Source organism: Talaromyces marneffei, chromosome 5, assembly GCF_009556855.1.
Source record: "Talaromyces marneffei chromosome 5, complete sequence".
Taxonomy (NCBI): Eukaryota; Fungi; Ascomycota; class Eurotiomycetes; order Eurotiales; family Trichocomaceae; genus Talaromyces; species Talaromyces marneffei.
In genome coordinates this window covers 23,551-49,366 of record NC_072352.1, presented here as the reverse complement: position 1 = coordinate 49,366, position 25,816 = coordinate 23,551, and the positions used below count along the sequence as shown (strand labels likewise).

General features: G+C 45.8%; 6 protein-coding genes across 6 annotated transcripts; 4 read left to right on the top strand and 2 right to left on the bottom strand.

Moving 5' to 3' along the window:
* Positions 1 to 1,174: 1,174 nt before the first annotated feature.
* On the top strand, positions 1,175 to 3,265 carry EYB26_006344 (uncharacterized protein; the record flags this gene model as incomplete). Its single annotated transcript, XM_054265620.1, has 8 exons — positions 1,175 to 1,253; positions 1,305 to 1,384; positions 1,442 to 1,512; positions 1,563 to 1,854; positions 1,912 to 1,983; positions 2,057 to 2,764; positions 2,820 to 2,924; positions 3,029 to 3,265. 8 exons carry the CDS (start codon positions 1,175 to 1,177, stop codon positions 3,263 to 3,265), a joined length of 1,644 nt encoding a protein of 547 aa, XP_054121595.1.
* A 1,189-nt stretch (positions 3,266 to 4,454) lies between these two features.
* On the top strand, positions 4,455 to 6,417 carry EYB26_006343 (uncharacterized protein; the record flags this gene model as incomplete). Its single annotated transcript, XM_054265619.1, has 5 exons — positions 4,455 to 4,775; positions 4,841 to 5,116; positions 5,192 to 6,061; positions 6,141 to 6,228; positions 6,302 to 6,417. 5 exons carry the CDS (start codon positions 4,455 to 4,457, stop codon positions 6,415 to 6,417), a joined length of 1,671 nt encoding a protein of 556 aa, XP_054121594.1.
* Positions 6,418 to 16,798: 10,381 nt separating this feature from the next.
* EYB26_006342 (uncharacterized protein) lies at positions 16,799 to 17,452 on the bottom strand (the record flags this gene model as incomplete). The annotated part of the gene is made up of 1 exon (XM_054265618.1): positions 16,799 to 17,452. The coding sequence occupies one exon, from the start codon at positions 17,450 to 17,452 to the stop codon at positions 16,799 to 16,801; it is 654 nt and encodes a 217-aa protein (XP_054121593.1).
* A 3,623-nt stretch (positions 17,453 to 21,075) lies between these two features.
* EYB26_006341 (uncharacterized protein) lies at positions 21,076 to 22,635 on the top strand (the record flags this gene model as incomplete). The annotated part of the gene is made up of 2 exons (XM_054265617.1): positions 21,076 to 21,391; positions 21,443 to 22,635. 2 exons carry the CDS (start codon positions 21,076 to 21,078, stop codon positions 22,633 to 22,635), a joined length of 1,509 nt encoding a protein of 502 aa, XP_054121592.1.
* A 165-nt stretch (positions 22,636 to 22,800) lies between these two features.
* EYB26_006340 (uncharacterized protein) lies at positions 22,801 to 23,496 on the top strand (the record flags this gene model as incomplete). Its single annotated transcript, XM_054265616.1, has 1 exon — positions 22,801 to 23,496. The coding sequence occupies one exon, from the start codon at positions 22,801 to 22,803 to the stop codon at positions 23,494 to 23,496; it is 696 nt and encodes a 231-aa protein (XP_054121591.1).
* A 1,369-nt stretch (positions 23,497 to 24,865) lies between these two features.
* EYB26_006339 (uncharacterized protein) lies at positions 24,866 to 25,313 on the bottom strand (the record flags this gene model as incomplete). Its single annotated transcript, XM_054265615.1, has 2 exons — positions 24,866 to 25,027; positions 25,077 to 25,313. The coding sequence occupies 2 exons, from the start codon at positions 25,311 to 25,313 to the stop codon at positions 24,866 to 24,868; spliced, it is 399 nt and encodes a 132-aa protein (XP_054121590.1).
* Positions 25,314 to 25,816: the final 503 nt, after the last annotated feature.

Here is a 25,816-nt window from a genome sequence, read left to right as displayed (position 1 = left end):
TCATTAACCCGCAGATTTGAACGGATTGTTCTGAAGTTCCTGGGATGTAACATGGCACTGCTAGTAGCGGTGCAATTGAAGCTCCCTCAATCATGCCTTCGTAAACGTCAGACAAAAAATGTAAGGGCCAGGAGAGCCCATTCCCATCCATCTCCTAGCATTGCCGCAAGTCATCACGGAGAATCTGCTGTGCCTCCCCGTACTTCGTCATCTGTTGGAGCTTGATATCGCGATCGTAGCTCTGCGTCGACTTGCCCGATTCAGATATGCACTTAATTGCATGTAGCTAACGGTAGATACGGTAGATACGGTAGGTACCAGCTCCGCCTGTAGTTAAGTTTTAACTTAGTTAACTTATTTAACTTGAACAATGAACATTATTAACTAAGTTAACTAGTTAGTTAACTAACTAGGTAACTAGTGGCTTATAGTTAACAAGATTAGAGACCGGGAAGGCCTAGGATATAGCGACGTATTGTCAAACTCAATTGGCTTAGTATAACTAGCTGGAAAGAAACCAAGCATGGTTGATGGAGATTTGCTCGTTATCATTTCTGGTGGGGTTTGACGAAAAAACAGAGAGAAGACAATGCGCAAGTTGGTCTAGCCTTTTGGGACTTGTCCGTATCCGGCAGGTCGACCCCGACCCCTATTCCATTATCCTCAAGCTCGACCGTCTAGACGGAGATACTAGTGAGACTCTGTAGAAACTACCTGTGGGTCGACCAACAATGTATTCACGTACGGAGTGCTTTCCAAACAATATCCTTATCTCTTGGCGTTTCTAATTCCCCGCATCCGGATAGTACCTGTGTCACGAGTCCAATCAAAGGTGCTTGATGTGTCGGATATCTCGCCTCGGAAGCATCAAGACGTATCAACGTTTTGCCTCACGAGCGGACGTACCTCTGACAGGGTGTGTTGAGCGTTTATCATCAAGCTAGTGATCACCGCAGAGTCACACGCGTCCAGCCGGCCGGTTATATCAAAGACCAGGTTCTCGCTCCATGGAAATCAGCCTCGAGAGAACTGACTTCACTGAGTTCATCCTCTGACGTGTGTTGTTTCTCTCGCATTTGATTGTTTCGTTGTTCCTTTATTGATATATCCCTTTCTTGTTGTCTTTCTCGATACCAATATTCATCGTACCCGACTCAACACTCCTACGGCACGGATGGCAGGTTCGCACGATCGGGATGAGGTTTACCAGGGGGAGCAAATGCTTCCTCCAGGAACATTCCTGTTGATTAGAGGTAAATTAATGCCGCCTTGTCGGAAATTTCCTTGCTAAATTTGCTATTTAGAGGATGAAAGGGACGAGACACATGGGAGGCGCGAGGTTGTGCTGGACCCTGTCCCGTCGAGTGATCCCAATGAGCCATTAGTGAGATGAATGTGTTTTTCAACACTCACGATACATAAACTGATGAGAATGATGCAGAATTGGAGCACGGCTCGCAAGGCAGTTAATTATACACTGGTACTTGCAGTGTCATGTGTAATTTTCACCGCGTAAATTCCATGGTTCCTTTCTTTTGGTGTGAAATTCTAACGATTGCCAGGGTCACCATCCAAACAATTTTCTGGCAGATGATGGTCGTGGACTTGAATGTGACATACACCCAACTGAATAATGCCCTGTCGCTGAACTTTGTTGGTTTGGCCATGGGCTGTGTCTTCTTTATTCCCCTCGCGAAGAAGTTTGGTCGCCGGCCAGTATATCTTGTTTCGACGGCATTGATTGTGGTAACTACGTTTTGGTCTTCGGAGATGCAGACATTAGGTGAACTTTATGGCTCCAATCTGATCCAAGGCCTGGCAGGTGCTACCAATGAATGTATTGTGCAAATGACAGTATGGAGGTCCGTTCCGTATTGTCGATTCACTGGGTTTTAATCGTCGCTTTTACAGATTTCCGATCTCTTTTTTGTTCATCACAGAGGAACTATGAATACCCTGTACATGTGCATGGTCATGATTGGAGTGGGTTTAGTCTGGGCCCTGCGTGTTAGCTTAATAGTCAGCATGATGGACTCGCTGACAAGGTTATTGCTAGAGTTTCCTCTCACCCATCGCGGCTGGAACCCAGGCAACAAACATGGGGTGGCGATCGTCTTACCGCACCCTCGGAATCTTTACCACTATCATCTTGGTCCTCTTTTGCTTCTTGTATGAGGAGACGAAATATGGAAAAGTAATCGAAGGTCTCAGCTCATCCGACTCAGTGGAGGAGAGACACACTGTGGTTAATAATCTCAAATCCGAGCAGAAAATCGAGGCCAGGGACGATGAACCCACGCGGCCGAGTATGGGAATGAATACTAATCACCAAGTCGATGCCACCATTCCCATGAGGAGCTGGAAGCAGAGGCTCGCGTTCCACACATATACCCCGGAGTCTATCTGGCCATACTTCTACCGCCCCTTTGTTGTTCTATCTACCTTCCCTACCGTAATATTCTGTGCGGTCCAATACGCCTTCAGTGTTGCCTTCCTCACCATTATCATTACCGTAACCTCTCTCGTCTTTCCCAACCCGCCTTACAACTTTACTAGCCAACAAGTCGGTTTTATGGGCCTCGGACCTTTCGTTGGCAATTTACTCGGCGCAATTTACGGTGGCATTTTTGGTGACTGGTCTATTCTATATTTCTCTCGTCGAAATAAAGGATACTACGAACCAGAGATGCGTTTGTATACTCTCCACCTCCCTGCCCTATTCATGAGTGGCGGATTGATCATGTTTGGAGTGACACTTGATCGAGTAAGTCCTCTCTCTTTTTCCATTGCATGACTCAGCTGATGCAAACTATTCATAGGGTATGCACTGGATTTATCCAAGTATTGGTGGCGCATTCTTTGGGTTCGGCCTTGGATGCATCGGGGATGTGTCTCTTACCCTCGTTATCGACAGTTATCGAAACGTATGTGTCTCAGTCACCCACGAGTTTCCCTTTTCTGTTATAATTTTCGTTTCTTTTCCTTTGATTATTGTATGGTGGGGTGCTGATTGAATTTCAATATGTAGCTGACTGGAGATGCTTTCACCGGAGTCGCCTTCCTCCGTAACGTTATCAGCATCGGCGTCCCCTTCGGTATCACACCTTGGATAAGTAATAGTGGGCTGCAGAATATGTTTATCGAGTGTGGATTCATCAGTTTGCTGGTCCTTTCATTGACCATTCTAATTATTCTTTACGGGAAGAGATCACGAGCTCGGCTTGCCCCGCAATATGCTGCCATGTCTAAGTGGAAATCGAACTAACAGCGCTGTGAGGTTGATTCAGAAAATGGGGTCTTAGATTGCTGTGTCTCACGCTGTTTTGGTGCACAAATGTTCTGGTAATAAGGGCTATTGTTCTATAGACATGTGTGCGTGATGCTCTTAAGGGATGATCCACCACCGAGAAGCTTTTTAAAGAGCTGATGTTTTCCGAATTCATTGAGCCTTTCACGGCTTACTGTTATTGATTATTCCTGTGATTATTCGATGATGATGGACACATATCTCATAAATGAAACAATTTTATGGCTACTTCTGTCACCTCTCTCTCTCTCTTCCTTCAAAGTGCAGTATCTGCTGAGTGAGGGAACCACGCTGGTACCTACATCATTGGCTCCGACCCCTAACCCCTTAACCCTAACAACAGTTTCCCTACATCTTCCCCGACAACCTGGCCTGAACCATAATACAAGCATGCGCTCCCCTGGGAAAATCGCACAGGCCCACTCTGAGGCTCGGGATCCGTAGACAGCAATTATTATTCTAACCTTGTGCCCAGTCCAGTTGGACGGTTCCAACAATCTGCGTTATCAGCGGTGGACCATGCTTTCTTGAGAAGTTCCATTCCCCACAAAATCGTCCCAGCTTGGCCTGTCTACGCAGCATAAGACATAGGCAGCTGATAAGATAGTTAACTCTTTCTATATAATTTTCGTAAACGACTTTCCAGCTAGACCAAAAACGACACATCATAAACAATCGTTGCGTATTATTACACACTCGCATACTGAGGATCGGAAGGGCTAACGTATGTTACAGCGAATCCCCAGCTAGAGTGCACTTCCTATAGGATAAGAAACACCTATATTTGCTTGCTTATCAAAATCTTGTCCCAGTTCCTGGGTTTCTATAATACGCAGCTATCCTCACACAAGCGCAACCATTCCTACCTGATGCGGTTAGTTCAGTGTCGGCATTATGCGTAACTAAGTTTGACGCCTTATCTTATCGATACTCCTAATCAGGAAGGTGGACGCTGTCAATCATGTTATCCACCGCGACATGGGAGAGGCAACTGCTTGAACTTGGTATATCAATGTCGCTGCTTCTGTCGAGATCCTTGCCGTTTCATTTATTTCTGACAAGGTCAAGCGGTTTGCACGTAACATACTTTTCAAACATCACCAGACATCAAGCTCATCGTTGGTTATTCCCATCATTTGGTGCTAGAATGATAGAAACATCCATCACACCCACAAGCGACTGGCGTCAGCTTGTCACCAAGAAACAACAGGAGCTCCATCAAGAGATTCCAGTCGAATGGCGTCTCAGCGAAGAGATCCTGGTTTCAGTGCAGGTGTCGTCTCCCGAGGGAGTCCGTTTGATTGACGCCGATGTCCCCCGGCGTAGTGGGATTCTCTCTGAGATCGAGTTGGACATCACCGAAAACTATTCTGCCCGAGGGCTTTTACAGAAACTCTCCAAGGGGGAAGTTGACAGTTTGACTGTAACAATAGCTTTTTGCAAACGGGCAGCAATCGCACAGCAGCTGGTGAGTAATGCACTCCCGGAGAATTTATTGAGAAGGCAATATAGATATTGATGAAATGGGGACAGACCGCTTGCTTGACAGAACAATTCTTTTCCAGGGCATTAGACCGGGCAAAGTATCTAGACGAGTATTTAAAGCGGGAGGGGAAACCCCTCGGACCTCTGCATGGTCTACCGATTAGTTTGAAGGATAGCTTCTGTCTCGAGGGTGTCCAAAGCACGGTTGGATACGTGTCATTTCTAAAACACCCCCCCGCAACATCTAATTCACCGCTGGTCGAGATGCTCTTGGATCTTGGGGCGGTTCTCTATGTGAAAACCAATATCCCCCAGACCATGATGGTAAGGACGGCCCTTGTCTTGCCTTCTAGAAATGCCGATGTGTGCCCATTCTTACACAGTCACATGAATTATTAGACAGGAGACTCTGAAAACAACATCTTTGGCCGCACCTTAAATCCTCATAATACAAGCCTCACGGCCGGAGGATCCAGCGGAGGTGAAGGTGCCCTCATCGCATTCCGAGGTTCTATCCTCGGCGTTGGGACAGACATCGCCGGATCAATCCGCATCCCTTCATTATGCTGCGGCGTATATGGATTTAAGCCCACTGTTGACCGTATCCCTTTTGGTGGCCAGGTCTCCGGTGCCATGGAAGGACTTCCCGGCCTCAAACCCGCTGCAGGACCGCTTGCTCAAACTTTCGACGACATTGAGCTCTTCATGTCGACCATTATTGATGCCCAGCCATGGAAGTACGATGCAACTGCTTCTGCTGCACCCTGGACAACAAAGCTCTCTTCCAGTCAATCCTCGATGCTAACTATCGGCGTTCTACCTGAAGATCCTCAATTCCCTCTCCATCCACCTGTTCGGCGCGCCTTGGATCTCACCATCAAGAGTCTCACCGAGAAAGGCCACCGCATTGTCCACCTACCAAGCTGCCCAGCCACAGATGTTGCCTATGCCAGCCGTCTCGCCTTCCAATCCTTCATTTTCGGGCCGCAAATTGACCACATGAAATCCAGCGGCGAGCCTCTCGTTGCCTCTGTCGCACAGGCCTCTTCACCATTATTCACCGGCGACTTCCCTGTATCAATGGAGTTGGATACATTCAATCAGATCAATGAGCTACAAATCGCAAGGGAATCCTACAGCGATGCTTGGCGGAAGCTATGGGTAGAGCATAATCTTGACGTAGTCGTGGCGCCCGGCGCGCAGAACACAGCAGTACCACATGACACCTACGGATGGCCGCCGTACACCGTGATGTGGAACGTGCTTGACGTGAGTTTATTTCCCTTAACTGACCCCTGAGTATTCCGGTTGGATTAATTGCTGATGCATTGCCCATATCCATCACTAGTATCCTGCTTGCATTATTCCTACTGGAAAGGCCTCTAAGGAACTGGACCCCGAGCCGATGAAGGTCGAAGATGCTGTCCAACCAAGTTGTAAGTTGAATTTTTGTGCCTGTTTTCGTTTTGTGACTGCGATTTTCCAAACTAACTACTGAGCTTGTATCAGATGATCCGAGCGCTGTCGATAGAGCGCCTTGTGCGATTCAGGTAATCGCACCGCGGTTCCTGGATGAACAATGTCTGTTCGTGGCAAAGATCATTGATAGGGATATTCGCAAGTGATATTTTCATCAGATCTTGATCAGTTTCGGGATATATGTAATCTAAAACATTTTAAAGATACATAATTGAGCGATTCGCAAAGAAAAGAAATTATTTATTACAATACCGTACATGAGTTTGTGACAAATGGTGGCCGATCAGGTACCGGGGCTAGTCGGATTTTCTGGTCTTGCTGTTTGTTTATTATTTTCAACTGATGGATATGTTAGAACAAAATCAGAAGTATGATCTTCGGATTGATGCAATTACCTTAGGCATATAGAATTGATTGCGAGTTTTGAACAATTTTTTTCGACGATGCGCGCCAGCTTGATTGCTAAGCAATGTCGAGAGCCAGCCCAGTTTTAGTAAATATGGTGATAGACACTCTATTGCCTCAAGAAATTTCTGGGACTGTTGGGAGTTAAATTCTCTTTTGATAACAATTGCGCCCCGGAGTGAACCGAATGCAGCCAGAGGACAGTGTAATTGTTGCCACAGGAGACAACAATAGGGCTGCTTCACATATGTCGCCTTATCCCCAAGAGATGGCAGCAAGCGTATTAATGGCATTCATGGATAGGTAGACTGGGTCTGTAACTGTTTACAAGATATCTCAATCAAAACTGAAAGGTAGTAATAATGATAATGTACCGTTTCCAAGCTGAAATCAACTGACATGGCAACGTTTGCCAGCAAAAGCGTTTTCTCTGCAAGAGCACCAGCCTCAAGAACCTGTAGCATTGGTTAGTCTATAAAACCACGGAGGCGGAAATTTTACTTTGCATTTACCTGCGTCGCCTGGCGAGACCATGTCAGTCTTGCCTTCACGAATGCCTGCCAAACATATATTGAGATGCCCCAGTGCAGATGGTTGCCAAGAAGCTACCAGCCACACTTCGCTGCTTCAAAATGTGAGGAGGAATTGTCGCTGTTTGAGGTAGCAAGGCTTGCACCAATACAAATGCAATGAACAAGACGCCTGTTAAAACGAGCAATACGATGATGCGTCCATTCCTCCATTGGATAGGGACTTGCGAGCTTTCCGGGTTATAAACGCGCGCGGGTAGAATTGTAATGGAACTCTTGGTGAAGAGCCGGGTGCCAAGGATCGTGAGCAGTAGTAGATATATCAGTTGTACGCTTCCCTTCGGGGGATAATGATTCTTAATGGAGCGTTCTCCTTCTGTTGTTTTTAACTAGAGTCTATCTAACTTAGGGGTAAATGTCGGAATCCGTGTATTGTGTATTATCCTTGTAACACCTCTTGCTTAACAAAATTGTATGTCTGTCCATGTTGTTGTGTTTTTGACCAATGTACGAGTGGGCGTGGGCTTATACCCTTCGTTGTGGGCCCCTTATCGCTACTCTCTGCCAAGGCACTAGTATACATTTGAGCTTCTCTAATTGGCCAGATTCTTGCTTGAGCAGCATCCCAGAAAGGATTAGCCTGCCTTAATTACCAGGCTTCCAACAGTTAGTTAACTAATAACTAAGTAAGTTAACTAACTGTTGGTTTAACTACGGTCCGTATCACGAAGCATAGACGGGTAGTAAGGGCGATCCAACAACCCTACGGGGTGAGCCTGCTTATAAGCACGAATTCGTATGTATTATAATGACTGTCCCCCAGAAACGTAGGGGGATGGGGATGGATGGATGGATGGATATTTTATTACGCCCGGAGGTGCTAACCTAAAGGGCACTAGTGTGCTAATTACATAATCATTTCCCACAAATCTGGCATGAACTCGCGATAACCCATAATTTTGCTTCAACATATGTGTGCTTGGTGTTTGGCTTCTTTGGTTGGTTTGTTAAGAGGTCCCTTGTTAGGGTTTTGGCCGGTAGATGATCTTAAATGTTAATTTCTCCAAGTGTGCAGTGTCCTATCTTCGGCGGCTGCAGCGAGATCTACCTTAGAAGGGAGGGAGGGTTGGGGAGGGTTGGCGAGGGAATATCTTCACTTTTCACTGCGATGATTGGGATTCTGATTCAAGTCCTTGTTCCAATCTTCCTGTGGCGATTGCGAACTTGATTGCTGCGTGGACAGCTTTCATATCTGGTTGCCATCGCTCGGGGTCTGAACGTGATTTACCGCCCAGGAAGAAGGATAGATTTCCTCGTCTTGATTCTGTGCATTGATTCATGTCTTCTCGCATCGCTGTCCATTGCGTGCAGCGGAATAAGAAGTGTTCTATTGTCTCGCTTGCTTGGCCATAGGCACAGCGATTTGAATCTACAGCACCTATCCGATATAGATAGCTGTTGAGCCTCGTCATTCCTGTCCGAAGTTGAGCTAGGATCTTTGCCTCTTTCCGATTCAGCCTATTATATAGGTTTCTTGTATGTTTCCCTGGGAGGGCTATATCAACCGTTCTGGAGTATCTTCCGACGTGTTCTAGGAGAGTCCATTCCTGTTGCCTTTCCGCAAGAGCAAGCCTAATAGCTGTGGATTTTGCTTGGTGTGGCGGTTTTTCTGGTGGTGATTCAACTCTTGTTGCTTTCCGTGCCTCTGCTTTTGCTTACTGTTTCACAGCCATGTCTGAATGTGTTGGAATCCAAATTATGACTACTGCATTTCCTTGTTGTTGTAAGTATTGAACCCGTTTATATATCCGCTGGATTGATTCTTGGCCTGATTGTTGACGGGCGCCAGAGACAATAAGAGTTGGGTGGTTCGCGGTCGCCTGTGGCAAAGCCTTAACAAGTCCAGTCGATACTAATACCATCTTCCACTAGGATTTCTGTACCAGCAGTGATTTTACCCATTCTTATCGGCAGATCCCCCGACCAAAAAAGATCTGCTGCTATCAACATCTCTGGAGTTTGCACCTTAAGCCAGCCGCAAAGGCTTTGCATCATGGGGCGATACCGCGCTAGGATGGATGTCCTAGGGACCTGAGTACGAGTCAGGCACAATGCATTCCTTCTCTAAGCTGACCGACATGCGCATCCGTCCTCTCGAGCCACCACCAGATCTCCGTAGGCCTCCTCCAAAGAATGTGTCGGCGATACCCCATGGTCTGTAGAATCAAGGTCAATGTCGGCGATACCACACAGCCGCGGTCCAAGTACGAGTTGGAAACACGAATACCGGTGTCATACCGGCGCCCGGGTCAGTAATACCACGCTGCTGTGGCCCAAGTACGAGTTAGAAGCAGTGACCCGATTCAGAACCATGGCCTAGGTACGAGCTAGGAGCACACCCTTTGTCGTTACCCGCTGGTCATCTGCGTAGCGCTACGGCCCGCCACTTCATTGGTACAACGAAGCAATTTCCCGTTACCACTAAAGGTCTCCCTCTAGCAGCCGACCATGTCTTGCAGAAGCTAATACTCGTACAATCCGCCTGGCATCATACTCGTATGTTTGACTCCTACTAACCTAGCCCAGTTCCCACCGTATGCCTTGATACTTGGAAAGCGGTGCGCTGTGTCTGATCGGATTGGTACATGGTTCGGTCTCAGTGTGGGCCTTGCCCTTAACACATCCGGCAACCACGTCTCCGCCAGCCTTAACAACTTCCATTACTCTCCAAGAGCACTTAGGTTTCGTTCCCGCCCTCGTTGAGACAGCTTTATTAGTGTCTGCATAACATTGGGGTTCTGTCTCAATCTCAGAGGGGGCTGAACTCGAGGGTGCCCTGTCACTCCCCTAGAACAGGTTTGTGTCGGGTGGTTTTCCTATCCCGGTATCCCTCTTGCGATCACTTCGGCTTGCATGCAAGCCCCTAGGCATCTTTCCTGCGCTGCAGATGAAAGATTCTCGGTTGCCTCAGCCCATCTTTCAATCGACTGCTCCACTAATGTGGAGAGGTTTAATATGGTGTCCACTCGGATCCATATGCACGGGTATTCTACGCGTCAGATTCCGACGCGTAGGGTAACCCGCGATTATACGCGCTAGATAAGTAGCGCGGGAGCCTCCTTTCCATACCGCGCAGCGGAAGAGCGCGCATAAAGTAGGAGTGTGAAGAAATAAGAGTGTCAGGGGGATGGGGTGGGTGCCTAGCTAGCTATATAGGAGGTTGACGCGTACGCGCTAGGGATAGTAGTAATCCCGTTCCGTACGTACGCGTAGGTCCTGCACCCGGGGTGCAGGAGCGCCGAATCATGGGATTGATATTCCGACACTAACCTATGTCACGGTTCCAACCTGGGAGCAGGCTCCAGGTGTAAGCGCTCCGGAACACGCTAAGGCGGTGAGGTTTGACAACACCAAAGAATCCGCCGGAGACCTTTGTCATATGAGTCATACAATGTAGGAATAGCTTCATGTTGTGCTTTGTTGATTGTTTTGTTGCTTTGTATTGCTTTGGGATCATTGTATTGTTTTGGAAACCTGCTCCGTCAGGATCAGGCCTGGGAGCAAGCCCTGCGCAGACATAAATGCGGGCTTGCTCCCCTGTAGTTTAGTTTCGCTCTTCAGCTCACGTCTTGTTAGTTTTCTATGTCATACGTTTTACCTTGACCTTTTCTCGCTCCGTTACAACCTAGTTAACTAACTAGTTGGTTAGTTAGTTATAATGAATGATGTTTATTACGCCCGGGGGGGGACTAACCCTAGAGGGCACTAGTGCGCTAATTACATAATCCTTCTCATAGACTCGCCTTGAACTCGTGATAGCCCCTATTTTTGTTCTCATACCATGTCTGCTTGGTGTTTGGGTTCTTCGGTTAGTATTTTAAGGGCTCCCTTGGTGCTGGCTAGTAGATACTCTTAAAGGTTATTTTCTCCAAGTGTGCAACGTCCCATCTTTGGCGGCTGCAGCAAGATCTACCTGGGAGGGGGTAAAGGGATGGATTGCTTCCCTTTTCACTATGTTGATTGGGATTCAGATTCGGTTTCCGGTTCCGGTTCCAGTCTTCCTGTTGTAATCGCAAACTTGATTGCTGCGTGGACGGCCTTCATGTCTGGTTGCCATTGATCCGAATCTGACCGTGTCTTTCCGCCCAGGAAGAAGGACAGATTTCCTCGTTTTGACTCTGTGCATTGGTTCATGCCTTCTCTCATCGCTGTCCATTTGGTGCAGCGGAATAAAAAGTGTTCCACTGTCTCGCTTGCTTGACCGCAGACACAGAGGTTTGAGTGTGCTGCGCCTATTCTGTTTAGATAGCTATTGAGCCTTGTCATTCCTGTTCGAAGCTGGGCTAGGGTCTTTGCCTCTTTCCGATTCAGTCCATCGTATAAGTTCCTTGTATGTTTTCCTGGAAGAGCTATATCCAGGGCCTTTGAGTATTTTCCGACCTCCTCTGGGAGAGTCCATTCTCGTTTCCGTACCGCCAGGGCGAGCCTGATAGTAGTTGATTTAGCGTGGAATGGTTGTTTTTCTGGTAGACGTTCTGTTCCTGTCGATTTTCGTGCTTCTGCTTTTGCTTGCCGCTATAAGTCGATGTCTGCATGCCCTAAGATCCAAATTGCATTAACCGCGTTACCTCGCTGCTGTAAGAACTGAATCAGTCTATAGATCCGCCAGATGGTCAGTTGGCCCGATTGTTGACGGGGTTGACTGATTGCTGATAGTGCGGATCTGTTGCTACTAAGGATAGATATCCATCTCTAGCATATCTCCGGTGGGATACGTTCTAGAGCGACCGCTATCGCTTCTAGCTCGGCTGTGTAGGGATTTTGCTCCGTCCGTTTGCCTAGGGTGATGGAGTATCTAGATATATCGGTCCCGTTATTGTCTGCTTGGGTGTCTCTTATATAGCCTCCCATACCCACCATTCCGGATCTGGCAGATGCACTTATCGCGATTAGAATGCCTATTGCTTTGCCAGCGATGTCAATGGCTTTATCTCCATCCGTTTTATATATTGTTTATATCCAGCCTATCCACAGTAACACTATAAATGCCTGTATAGTCTTAATCTGCTCTATTACTGTTGCATCTAGTACTTAAGATATCTTCTGCAGCGGAGACTTGAACCTCTAGGTTGACATGGTTCTCAATCTGACCAGGGGGTTTGATTTAGGTAGTGTCTGAATATCAATCTACAGTTTCGTAGCTTTCTCTATATATTGGTGATAGAACGGCTGAATGCCTATTTCTACCTTAGCCACTGCTGTTGCCACGGTCCGGAAGGCTCCTATAACTACAATGGCCCTATATTTCTATATTCTATTTAAATACTGTGTTCCTTTTACTCTATAGGCATGCATCCAGACACTAGAGGTATAATCTACTACTAGTGCCACTATTGCTCTGAATAATTGTCTTGCTGTTCGTAAGGATATCATTTTCAGTCTTCTCAGCGCCATCGCGGCTGTGAGTCCTTTAGTGGCCGCATTGGCAATGTGTTTCTCGAAGCGTAGTTGGGAGTCCATCACGACCCCTAGGATCTTTGCACTATCCTTTGGTTTGACCATTTTCCCTCTGATTATAAATGGCGTACTGCTCGATCGATCTGTGTTCCGGGTGAAGTGCACAATAGCTGTCTTTTCACTTTCAAATGTAGCTCCACTCCTTCTCTCCTAGTCTAGAGCTCTATCAATTATCGCCTAGATGCCCGGTCGGTTTGATTCGGCAGTCGGGCCTATTACCCAGGCTGTGTAATCGTCCACAAATACAATGGATCCTCCTACCGCGTTTATCTTATGTTGTACTAGATCTGCATTAAAGAAGAGAAACAGTATTAGGGACAGTGGTAATCCTTGTAGTAAGCCTGCCTATAGTAGTTCCTATTGTTCGCTTGGAAATCCATTGACTAAGATAGTTGCTGTGCGTTTTAAGCAGAAAGCATTAATCCATTAAACTATTTTATCGGGTATTCCTCTTGCCTTGAGTCTCTGCAGTAGTCTCTCTTTAAAGACCTCATTATATGCCCCTTGGACGTCAAAGCTGACCAAGCTAAGTACCTTTCTATTTCTCCAAGCCTTATAGATTTCTTCTTGAAGGAATAGAAGTGCCTATTCTGCAGATCGCCTCTTTCTTGCTCTAAAGTGATTTGTGGGCAACAGACCTAAGGTTTTAACTGTATAGGATATCCTCTCTGCAATAACCGCTTCTAGGATTTTGCCTAGCGTGGAGAGCAATGATATGGGTCTCTATGACTTAGCTAGTGAGTAGTTATCCTTCGCCGGCTTCTTTAGCGGTATGATCTTAGCATTTCTCCACTGGGAAGGGAGCTCGCTATCTTGAAGTGATGTCTGAAAGATATAGAATACTCTTTCTCTGACTACTAGCTAGAGCTGTCTCCACATTATTACTAGGAGGCCATCCTCTCCAGCTGCTTTCCATGGCTTAGCTTCGAAGACTTTCCGTTCAATCTCCTCTATAATGAGATCAGGCATATATATCAGCTCCCTTTGTGGCTGGGTTCCCTCGTCTTCAATTGTTGCTAGTAGAGGTGGGAAGAACGTGGCTAGCAGCTCTTCAGCCTGTTCTATTTTGCCTTTAATAGTAGACCCATCTGGCTTTGTTAATAGTGGTATTTTGTCGCTAAATGAGCTGCCCCCTGGTTTTAGATATTTAGTGGCTTGCTATATATTAATATCATCGGCAAGGAAATCCTCCCAGTGCGCTTTCTTCTGTTTCCTGATTACATCGTGATACTCTTTTGCCGCTTCATATGCCTGTTGTTCAAGATCGGGGATTGCACACCCCGCCCTACGCCGCGATCTGGCCTGATTCCTCCAGTAGATATATATATAGTAAAGCTGTGTCAGATCAGCCGTCTACCATCATTTAGCGTAAGGTGAGGGCTTTGCTTTCGGTGTAAGTTTTAAGACCGCTTCTGTGACTACTATTATAAAGTGATCCGTCTGCTGCTGGACTGAACCGTCTATAGAAACCGCCTGCAAGCTGGTAGTGACCCTCGCTCTGATTTCTGCCTAAGGCGCGTTCTTCCAGAGTAGTCTCTCGGTAATAGGTCGATCTAGAACCGATATGTCAAACTCTGTCTCAATAGCTTGATGGTCGGATCCATAGTTTGTATAATGTATTCTACATTTAACCATCTCTTCTGCCAACTCCGTTGATGCTAGGACTAAGTCGATCGTTGTTTCTAAATCCCCTGAATGCCATGTTTTTGTGCCTCTCGGTAGGAGACTTTGGAGAGAGTGCTCTGTTATATAATCCACTAGCACTTCTGCCTCTCCTTATCTCGCTGGGGATATTTGATTTCCACCCTAGAGTTGATCGTGCCGGTTGAAGTCTCCCACAATTAAAACGTCTATTCGTGTTCCATCTCTACCGCGGATATCCACCACTAGGTTATGTAATAGCCTAGTTGTAGATATCAATGCTTCCTCATTATTTCCCTCCACATAGACTGAGACCACTAACACTATCCGGTCTAGTAGTTATAGTATTACGGCTGTCAGATCTAGTGATGCCACCGGGATTTATTCTGCCTCCATGTCACTCCGAATCCATAGCATGCTCCGGATTGGCCATCTTCCTTCGTGTCTTTCTATAGATATTATCTTTATCTAGTAGCTGTGTCCTATTAGGCTCGTTAGCATCGTGTTCTTAATTATCTGCGTATATGGCTCGGATATTGCTATTACTCCGTAATCTCTAATTTTGTTGTCGTTTATCAAGCTTTGCTGTATCGTATCCCTTTTATCTATATTAAGTTGTAGTATATGAAGTAATTTATATATAAGACTGTATAAGGCGTACTCAACAGTTTTTGCTAAACGATTCGTGTGGTCCTCTACACGGAACGCATTTCGGAATTGCAGCCTAGCAGGTGCTGTGGTGATGTCCCTTAACTGCACATTTAGTGTAAGTCTAGATCTTTTTACAAGAATAGGCTTTATACCCCATCTCCTGACAGTTGAAGCATTAAACCGGTCCCATCTGTAGTTCAAAGATTTGAGTGTACGCTGATTCTCCTGCTATATCGAAGTAGTTGCCGTCTATCAAACGTTTGGCATCCGTCCCTTTTGTGATATACACCACCATTGATCCGTACGCTTTGTTGGAGTCTTTCTTGCTGAGCCAAGAGATCTTAGCAATACTGACCTTATTCTCATTTCCTAGTACCTCGGCTGCCCCTGGGAGGATGTTTCCATCTGCATCTAGGACTGCTGTCCGGTTGGCATTATCGATTTTAACTGGGTATAGCTGGTCTTGTAGGACTCTTATTCCTAGTATATCAACCTTTTAGGCGGCTTCTTTAACCTGTTGGATCTCCTCTTCGTCTCTGCAAATTACTTTGATCCGGTCTGCATTTTTAGGGTCCTTAACCATTGCTGCACAACGCCAGTTTTGTGTTTCCTCATTCCCACGCATCTCCTTCTCAATCTGTTGTCTAATATTGGCTATCTAGGTTCTCGCTTTGTCTTCTTCCCCGACCCGAGACGTGTCGATTGTGTAGAATAGCGTGTTAGCTAATGTAGGCCGGGCTAGGGGCACAACCTCTGTATCCTGTTGATGACCGGATTGTCTGTCAACTACCGTTACGTATGTTGCCTTAGCTGGAGCACTTGCGATAGTGTTCAGCTGCTCCCAGAGTTGCTTGCACTCTTCTATAGATTGGCTTTCAATTGCTTCCACTTGGGTCTGCAGTGCTTGGATTGTACTGCTCTGTGCTCAAATCATCTCGGACTGCTCCTTAATCATTTTTCCTTGTTCAATAATAATTTCTTTCAGTCCTTTGACCTCTTGATAGGTGCTTTCCAGGCATTGGCCTATCTTTTTAAGCATATCCCTATTTCCGTCTTTGCCGCTCTGTTTCTCCTCAATAAGGCCAGCAGCTTTCTTTACCGCTGTTAATTCCACTTGGGTCATTGATTTCTTGGACGTTCTGACCGCGCTGATAATGTCGCTGCCCGAGGCCTCTCGGACCCTTGTTGAGGGTGTAACTACGCGTCCCGAACGCGTCGTTGTCGGCTCCTCCATCATCGCGTCCGCCATCACCGGCTCGGCTCCTAGAGCTGAGTCGAGTGCTAACTATCACGTATTCTACCTCCTGTTGCTTTCCGAAGAGTTCCGGTCTCCTCAATTCTTCCTCCTCGAAAAATCTGCTTTGTTGACAGTATGAATTGGCCAGCTCAGTTAGTTATATATATCATAGATCTTGTTACGAATCAACCTGCATAACGCTAAAAGACACCAAGACCAAAGAGGAAAAGACCATTATGGTATGCGCTTGTATCGGATTAACCGAGGACCAGTCACCAGCAATAAGTAAAAACAAGATACAACAGTATAAGGCACGCACCAAGGTCATATAAAGATATGAATAATATATCATTATGCATATCAATAAGGAATAGGGAAAATAACAGGGGTAACCCTAACCCAGATCAAATCTTCCGCATATTGCCAAAAAGCAGAAACACAAAACCCTATTTCTCCTCATGTATACTGTTTACTTCAAGAAAATTTCCACAAAGGCAAGGACAGTCAGGAGACCAGCAGTAAGACTAACCCAACCGCGCTGCTAACCTAGTTAGCACTGGCAGCACCAGTAAAAGCAGGGGCGGCAGGCAAATTACCAGTCGCCATAGCACCTATAGGGGGTGCGGTAGGTATTGTCGCGTGATGGGCAGACTTATCGAAGATATCAACACCTTTCCCAATGACCAAGACAACCTTATTATACCAGTGGTCTCTAGAAGCTTCAGCACTTCCTGGGGGAATCTTCTCCAAGATCTTGGCCTCGAAATCTATAGAAGCTATCTGCATTCTGTAAAGCGCTAATCCAAGCTCAGGACCCGAACCAGAAGCAATAATAGGCGGCTTCTTGTTGATAAGATCCTTTATAACCTCTTCCAATATATTCTCTAACCCAGAGTCTCCCATGTAGGCGAGGAGGCTAGCGGCCTCAGGCTCAGTAAGGGGTTTCTGCTGACCGACTATTGTATTCCCAAGCTTTATCATTTGAGTAACTTCATCACAGCTTTTGAGAATGCTTCCGAGATCACCTTTCTGATAACTCTGAATCTGGTGATAGAATTCCACCATAGCAGTGGAAATAAGACTTATAGCCTGCTCATAAATAGAAAGATCACGCCGGTCCTTAGTAACGTAATTGACGTAAGAGCTCGCAAGAGCCTGCGCAGAAAGACTGAGGACGATAAGGGAGGGTAAGAACTTCATGGTAATTAATTAATAAGTGTAGTATTATTTATAAGGTGCTGTAGGTTGCTTGTGAAGGTTTTAAGAGTAAGAGAGAATAGAAATAAATAAGTCTTATATATATTCTAAGAAGGCACTATAGCATGCTAATTATATTCTAGCCTACCTCCAATATCATCTACTAGCCAAGACTCTATACAAGTATTACAAATATAAACTCTGAAAGGGCTTCCACTCACTTGAGTACATAATCAGGTACAAGATCTACTTACTAGAGTACGTAATAGGGTACATTATCAACTTACTAGAGTACGTAATCAGGTACAAGATCTACTTACTAGAATACATAATCAGGTACAAGATCTACTTACTAGAGTACGTAATAAGGTACAATATCAACTTACTAGAGTACGTAACCAGGTACAAGATCTACTTACTAGAATACATTATTAGGTACAAGAACTATATGTTACGGGCTAGTCCCGCTTAATGCGCACTGTAAGGGCATATTAAAATAGAAAACATAACATGAAGAAAAGAAGGAAAGAAAACAACAAGATTCTCAGCTCGTACATGCAGTTCATATAGGGATAAGGAGCTCGCTGGTTCGGTCAATTCCTCCGTACGTTCAGCACCGTCTCGGTGCTTGTGAGGCAACTTCGTGTGCCATTCCCGTATGTTCGGGGCTTGCTCGGTAACGTTGGTACGGCCCTGGGAATAGTATCCCGGATGCATTTCCCAAGGGTGTTATCCTTAGGTGTCATGCTCAGCGCCTGTCCGGTACTCGGGAATATCTTCACGTGTCGCACGTTCTCGGTGAGGGCTTGACTGCCCGAACCTATTTCATATGAGGTCAGCTCATAACATATAGAATGGACTAAGCCTGATAAAATATATTATCTTATCCTATAGGCTAAGTTACGTATTAAATGGGGCTCATTAGCACTATACTAGGCTGGTAGTTCATAATTCTTAACTGTGAAGGTGCCAAACCAAGAATTGTCATTACAACTATCTAGGGAGCTATTCGACGGAATATTGAACATGGGGAGGAAAAAGGAAGCACAGCTTCGCTCTCGCAGCAGCTTGGCCTTATATACGGCTTTACGCCCTGCTAAGCGAAGCACTTGTCCGGATATGGCACCGACAGCTGGTGTGAGGTTATTCCCAGAAACGGTACCGCTAGGGCACCGTTCCGTAGCCCTAATCCCCTGCCGGTGAAGCCCTTCCTCTAGCGGCCGTCACATTAACCCCAGGATTGAGGAGTAAATATTCCAACTTGATCAGAGTATCATTGACTTGTTCAAGGATTTGTTAAGGACTTGGTTGGATGTAAGTGTATTTTTAGAAGTAAGTTTGCCTGTCGAGGGTGATCTTTGTCTAGAAGTGGCAACTATGTTGCCTTATAATTTCTATCCCATATCCTATATCTAATTGTAGCCTGTCTATAATCCTGGACAACTATCCAAGACTACTTTAATAAACTGTAAGGCGTCAATTTCTTATCAATAACTCTTTCAACGTTCGAGTGCCCATCCTGGGATCTTTCTTCCAACGCTTCAGCAGCGATGGCCCAGGTCTCAAATTTTGTGCTCCAACGCACCCAACCATACTCGGAACCCACAGAACCCACCACTGATCAGTATCCACTAAGAAAACAGGCCTGTTTGGCATACCGTCGGCGAAAGAAGCGTTGCGATGTGAGCTGTCACCCCCTAGTACCCTTTACTTGCAGTTGACTGAGTTGCATGATGCCGACACAGGGCAACCGCCCCGCGTGTTTGGCATGCAGTGGATGGGAGGTTGAATGCGTCTATGTGTCGGGCTCTCAGATTCCTTGGACTGCGGATTTCCCACCCCCAACAGCAACCTGGGAATTGATTTGGCCGCATTTATTGAAAATATGATAATCATATCCTTCGACTTCCCCCCAGTTCTTACTCCACTGATCCCGGAGGACAATCATGGCGTTGCCATGTCAGCGTACAGCGCACCGTCCTTAGACAGTGACAGTCCGATGCTGGTGGTAGATCCCTCGCGGCCATCGTCGCGAAATCTATCCATCTATCCTGCGAGCTAACTGCCATCTGCTGAATAAATCATCCAGCTGACAGGCGAATTCTTTGCACGTTCTCATCTGCAATTACCTCGCATTCATAAGACTTTTATGGATCGTCCACGCGGGGCCCAGGACCCTATCCTGTCAACGCTATTAGAATGGGCCATTCTAGCTGCTGCCGCAAGAGCCCCTTATAGATGCTACATCTATAAGCCATTACTAAAAAAATCGTTTTTTAGAAAGGAATATAACTATACTAAAATTGACTACTGTATTAGATGCAAGGAAAAACTAATAATCATATATTAGAAAGGACGTTCGTATTCAGTAAACTTGGCAAAATTGACTTGTCCATTTGAGACTACTATATTGATTATATTAATAAAATGTAGTAGCAGTCAAAATTTGAGTGGGAACTGAATATGTATGGAAATATAGGAAATATTTGAATATAATACTTAAAGCTATCTACTAGGGCGAGATACTGTTGTACTTAGAATCTTATTATAGTAGACGCTTGAAATTAGTATAGTGGTTGCAATCACTTGCATCTCGGTACAATGTCGAGTGACGTGAGAGGTTAAACATCAATCCACAATTTCACATGCCCGCCAGATAAAACGTGGGTTTCAGATAATAATCACTTCTAGATCGGTGTTGTCACGGATCCAACTCCGTTCCAGGCTAATACCCCAAAGAAGGCGAAAGCGGTGAGGTTTCAAGACACCAATGAATCCCCGGAGGATCTTTGTTCTATGAGTTTCACGTCCTGGGAATAGCTTCACGGAGAGCTTTGTTTATTGCTTTATTGTATGCTTTCGTTGTTAGATCTTTGTACGGATTTGCAGGCTTGCTCCGTCAGGAATCATGCCCTGGAGCAAGCCTGCGCAGGCATAAATAGAGGCCTGATCCCCATGTTAGATAGTTCTTTTCTTCAGCTCACGTCTTGTTAGTTTTCTATGCCATACGTTTTACATTGATATCCTCGCTCCGTTACAGAAGGGTTATAGAGCTCTTCTATGTATTACCTATGCTACAGACGGAAATTTCGCTGATGCTGATTTCGAGCGTCTACATGATACTATATTTAAAACACTTTCCTACATGGCGATTAGAGAACTAGAGCTTGTGAATGTGGACTTATGCAGACATCTGTACAGTAGTGGTGCGGCAATTAGAATCATTTTTCATCTCTTAATGCGGACTATTTCACCACGAGATAGCTACTAATTGATCATAATGGGGAATTCCGGCAACGTAAACGTCTAGTGAAATGTACCTCTTTCGACTTTCACCGGTGTGTCTCATTGACATTGACATCTCCTGTGGCTCCAATTATTTGGTGAAAACAGATAGTAAATGTGGTAGTATTGTTAGGCTGTGCGATTAAATACACGAAGAAGTGGACAGAATGTTCCAGTAGGGGAATCCAATAGTTAGAGGACCAATCAGAAAGCATATTCATTCTGTGGTTTAGTTACCATGGGATGATGGATTAGCTAATTTAAATCGGAACCGCCTCTCTTAACGTTCAAACTCCGTCAAAGCAAAGTCCTGCACAATTCTGCCAGATCTAGCTGAAAATATGGAGCTCACAACCACTTTGTCCAACTCTACATCACTTGCTACTTTAGCTGTCCAGACCGAACGCGAAGTGTTGGATACGATGACTGTTGAACAACTGATTGACCAAAGTGCGGTGGCGTCCAGATTCGGCGAAATGACGCTCAACAAACTGCGGACCTGGTACCGGCTATTATTTGCTAGACTAGAGTATGAGGATGATATAGGAAAGAAATACCAATTTCTTGAAATGGGAGCGGTCATTTTCCAAGATTATCTTCTCACAGGAGATCTCTTTGCTGCAGAATATTTGGAAAAGGTTAAAGAATTACTTATTGGTATTGACCTACAGCAGCGATATAAAGTCTAGAGTGAATTGGAAAAGAAAGCCAGTTCCGTGAAGCACGCGAGACAGTCCTTTAATAATTGGAGATATGTCGAGACGAAGTGGGGCGTGGTCGCAAAAGGTGCATTAGAGCAAGTAGGCAATGGCATCGGGACGATCGCAGATGCGGCAGCAATGGCCAGAGCTATTGAATGGCCGGACTCTTGTGCTTGCATTAATCGTGCCGTGATCGACCGGCTGCAGACCACCAAACGTGGTCGGTCAGCAGCGAAAAATGTGATTGCTGGAGATATAAAAAAGGCTGCGGCTACGTTGAAGACTGGAAGTTCGCAAATCAATCATCCTTCAAGTGAGGAGATACGTGGCCTTGGCCTGGATCTTCAGGATAGTGGATTATTGGGACCAAGGCGAGCCAGGGCGATACAACCTAATTTTTTCGATGATGCAGAGATGGACAATGCCACCCAACAATTGCGAATTGGCCCGGGGCCGGGTACCACTAAAAAGGATGAGGGATATCGGGGCGAACCCCGGACTCGAAAAAGGAGGAAGGTCGTTTCTCAGGACAAGCACGATCCCGTCCTTGTGTACCAATATTCCGACACTTCTCTATCTACGAGGGAGTCGCCTGAATGCCGCTGTACGAATCAAGCTGGCCAATTCGCCTCTACCATTGGTTGTCCTTCATCAACGGGCAGTGAAAACGTCTGGGCTCTGGTTGTCAGCGTCAAAGATCTGGTCAAAGATTTGTGCGACATTCATGTTCTAAAACTAGCAGAATACGTCGAATTAGCAAGTGATCACATAAGCAATATTCGAACAAAGCTTATTTGCCTGGCGAGTGAAACTTCGTTGGCTACCGCAAAACGCCGAAATAGGACCTGGTTCACGGAGTTCAGCAACGAATTGGATTGGCTTCGGATCTACCCGCATTTGAATTATCGCCCGGACATTACCAGCCACACTCAAATCCGTGTCAGTTCTGAACGGCTCTTTGAATTGATCAGACCGTTCGTTGCATTCGATGAGAATTACGGGCGAATGCTGAATGAAGACGGTGCGGTAGTAATCAAGAATTATCTGGGACGATTTCAAGACCAAGGGCAGAAGTGGGAAAAGGCATATCAATCATTTGGCGACGAGTTTTCCATGTTCCAGCATCATGGACAAGGATCAGAATTAAAGAATCCTTTGGTGGAGGCCATGAAGCACTCTATCGTACAACAATTCTTTTAACAGGATTTGCTGGGCTATTTGCTGCAAGTGTTTTTCCGAGGAGACGCCGAGTTGGGATTAACGGCGCTACCGACGGCAGCATATCTGAATTAAGGCGGGTGGATCAAAAACGAAATTCACGTGCTGAACCAAGATGACTATGCTAAATCCAAGCACTCCTCCTTGATGACGGTGCTCAGCTTTACTGAAAATGAGCCCGACAGTCTTTATACCATCGGACCCGTCTCACTAGACTTGGCGAGGTGGAAAGACTCCACCGCCGGTTACGAGACGCACAGAGAGCTGATCATTGGCCACACGGAAGCAGAAACGATGCCGATCTTTGCTGGAACAGCGGTGAAACATGCCAATTTACACGAGGGTGACTGGTTGTTTGCACTTCCGTTGACGTCGGTGGGCAGGAAGACCACGGGCAGCGGTGGTGTTGTAAAGCAATTGATGCCAAAATACGTGGCCGCGCAGTCGTTAGGGAACTCGGAGATCTCCGGTGTGGGGACGATCGAGGAGATCCAAAGCCATTTGCGAAGGAAAACAGCGGGTGACCACACTCCAAACGGTAAAAAGGAGATGCATTGCAGACTCCAGCATCCCTTTCCGGCAACGATTCAGCTCCACCCCGCCAGTTCAGTGGGAGCGGCCTTGGTGGGGATGGCGCAGTGGTCCGATCCGTCAACTATCCACGAGTTGAAAATCCTCTTTGAAGAAAAAAATATTCGAGTTGCGCACAAATTCCTGGCAAGCACGCAATCGAAGATGGTGGACAACGTTAATGATGCCTATGGTCGATTGTATGAAATGGAAAGGTTGGTCTTCGGAAAGAATAGCTATTTCGCCCAAGGTTCCCGCCAACATCATTCGTAGACTGGATATTGTCAGATAATCCGGATATCCAACGAGACAGAAAGACTGGACTCTCCATCTTGAAGGCCAGCTAGTGACCTTAGGATATATATTTGGGCACCTAGATTTCAGCCCAATGTCTACCCCTCTTGATAGCTCACAAAAATCACCCCGCCAATATGTCTATATAAACCCGGCTTTGGAACCTGATGTATTCAGACAGAGGAACAACTGAATATATACAATCTTGCTAGTCACTTTTTCCTTTCCATCCATATAAGATACTATTTAGGATTGGCCTGGAGTAAACCCACCAATCCGACAGATATGACTCGGCAATTAGCTATACCAGAGGCGGTGAGTTACAATACTATTATGATTGGCCAAGCTCATTTCGTGGTAACCACGGAATGAATCTGTTTTCTGATTGGTCACTGAAATCCTGTAAGCGACCTAGCGAGTAAAATTCGCACTGGAAACGTTGGGGATAAGGTTGACCTAGCACGTGATCTATGGCCCCCATCGAGGCAGCAACACTCATTTCATCAGGCCCTATGTTGGATTGGCGGGTTTACTCCCGGCTAACCCTGAATGTATTTTACAAGTATAAGAAAGGAAGAAGTGACTAGCAAGATTGTATCTGTTTAGTTCTCTGTCTGTCCGTCTACATGATGTTCCAAAGCCGGGTTCTTATAGACATTCTGGTGAGCTGATTTTGTGTATGGTCGACGTAATTTGTGATCTATCATGAGGGGTAAATCTGGGGGCCATAATGTAGAGCTTCTGATTGACTGCCTCATTTGACTGCTCCTGGATATCTGGATTATCTTACACCCTATCTGTGTCGGTCAATCTGGAAAGCTTCTATGATTCACTAACCAGGCACGTTCGATGCAATATTTTCAGCATGAACCAAAAAAGGAAGGAAGCAGGTTTGCTTCTCAGCTTCCTGAGGTTTATAAGCCCTTACTGTGCGTTACCCTTATCCCTGTTTGGCTCCGATGTCCTAACGAGGCTATTCCCAGACCTAGCACCGTCGTTAGGGCTAGAGCCGTGCGAGACCATACGTTGAAACTCTCGATAGATTAAGGAAGTTTTCACCGATCTAGGCGATTTCACCACGTGGGCATTTAATTATGTATATTCATCAAGGCGTCCTACTGCGGTGAAAAGTACAGCATCATCGAGTATTCCGCTTATGAAATCTTTAATTTTCATAACCAGTGGACTACGGTGAAAACTATAGATATTACCTTTTGAGAGCCTCATAATTGCGAAATTTCCGTCCTCAATAAAATTGTAGAAACCGCATGTCTCAACGGCACAGCCAAGTTCGGCTGGCGGACTATCTTGTAAACCCCTCTCGCTAGGACCTTGATTGAGAGGGGCCTTATGAAACATTTGTAACCAATGATGCTGGATCTATCTGGAATCCTTCCTCTTTCTCGTCGGTTTTTCCACCCTTTGACCGGTGACTCTCCTTCATTATCCCGTCTTGTCTGGAAACAAAATCACTTGGAGTTTTTCGTTGGGGGATGGGATAATATGAATCCTATTTCCGCGGTTAGCTCCGAAGACCTTTTAGCAATAGAGTATAGTACCAAATATGACATCTTTGAAGACCAAAAGCCCGTCTTATCTGCACAAAATGTCCTGACTCGACCATCTCGGAGTCGGATACCAAGGAAGACATCGGCATCAGCTATATCGCTGAGTTCGTATGCCTTTTTGATGAGTGTGTTGCCGCGCCGGTTACGTTGTTGTCTCAACGAAGCTTGGGACATTTGAGGTTTCTGCAGCTGCTTCTCTCGACAAGTATCTTCCACTGTATCCACCATGATTGCAAGACGGCTATAAATGCAATAAAAGTAGCGAGCGGCCGTTTGTATGGTGCTGCTAGATATATATATTAGAGCCCCCCCATCGCGCGTGATTTTCAGCATCCCTCCGGATGCCCCACTGCGATGAACGTTGCACTTCTGTGAATTCACATCACCGTGGTGAAACCCTTGCGAGTCTCCGTGTAAGCAATATAGCGTGATGAAAACTTTACACTTAATTATATAGGAGACTGCTTCTCATCTTGTGTTCAAATACGTATTAAGAAGTCAAACAAAATTCTTGAGAATAGAGACTGTATGCGTAAGATAGAGCTGAGAATTCTTGAGTATGACGTGCTAAATTTTAGGAATGATCGAGTTGTAGGAATTAGCCATGAATTCGTGGAAATGAAGAGTAATTTCTCGCGCGCCAGCCTACGACATCAAAACAGGTCGATTTAAGATTGATCCACATGTTGAACATATCGATGGATTAAAAAGGTCACCACTGATCTACACCA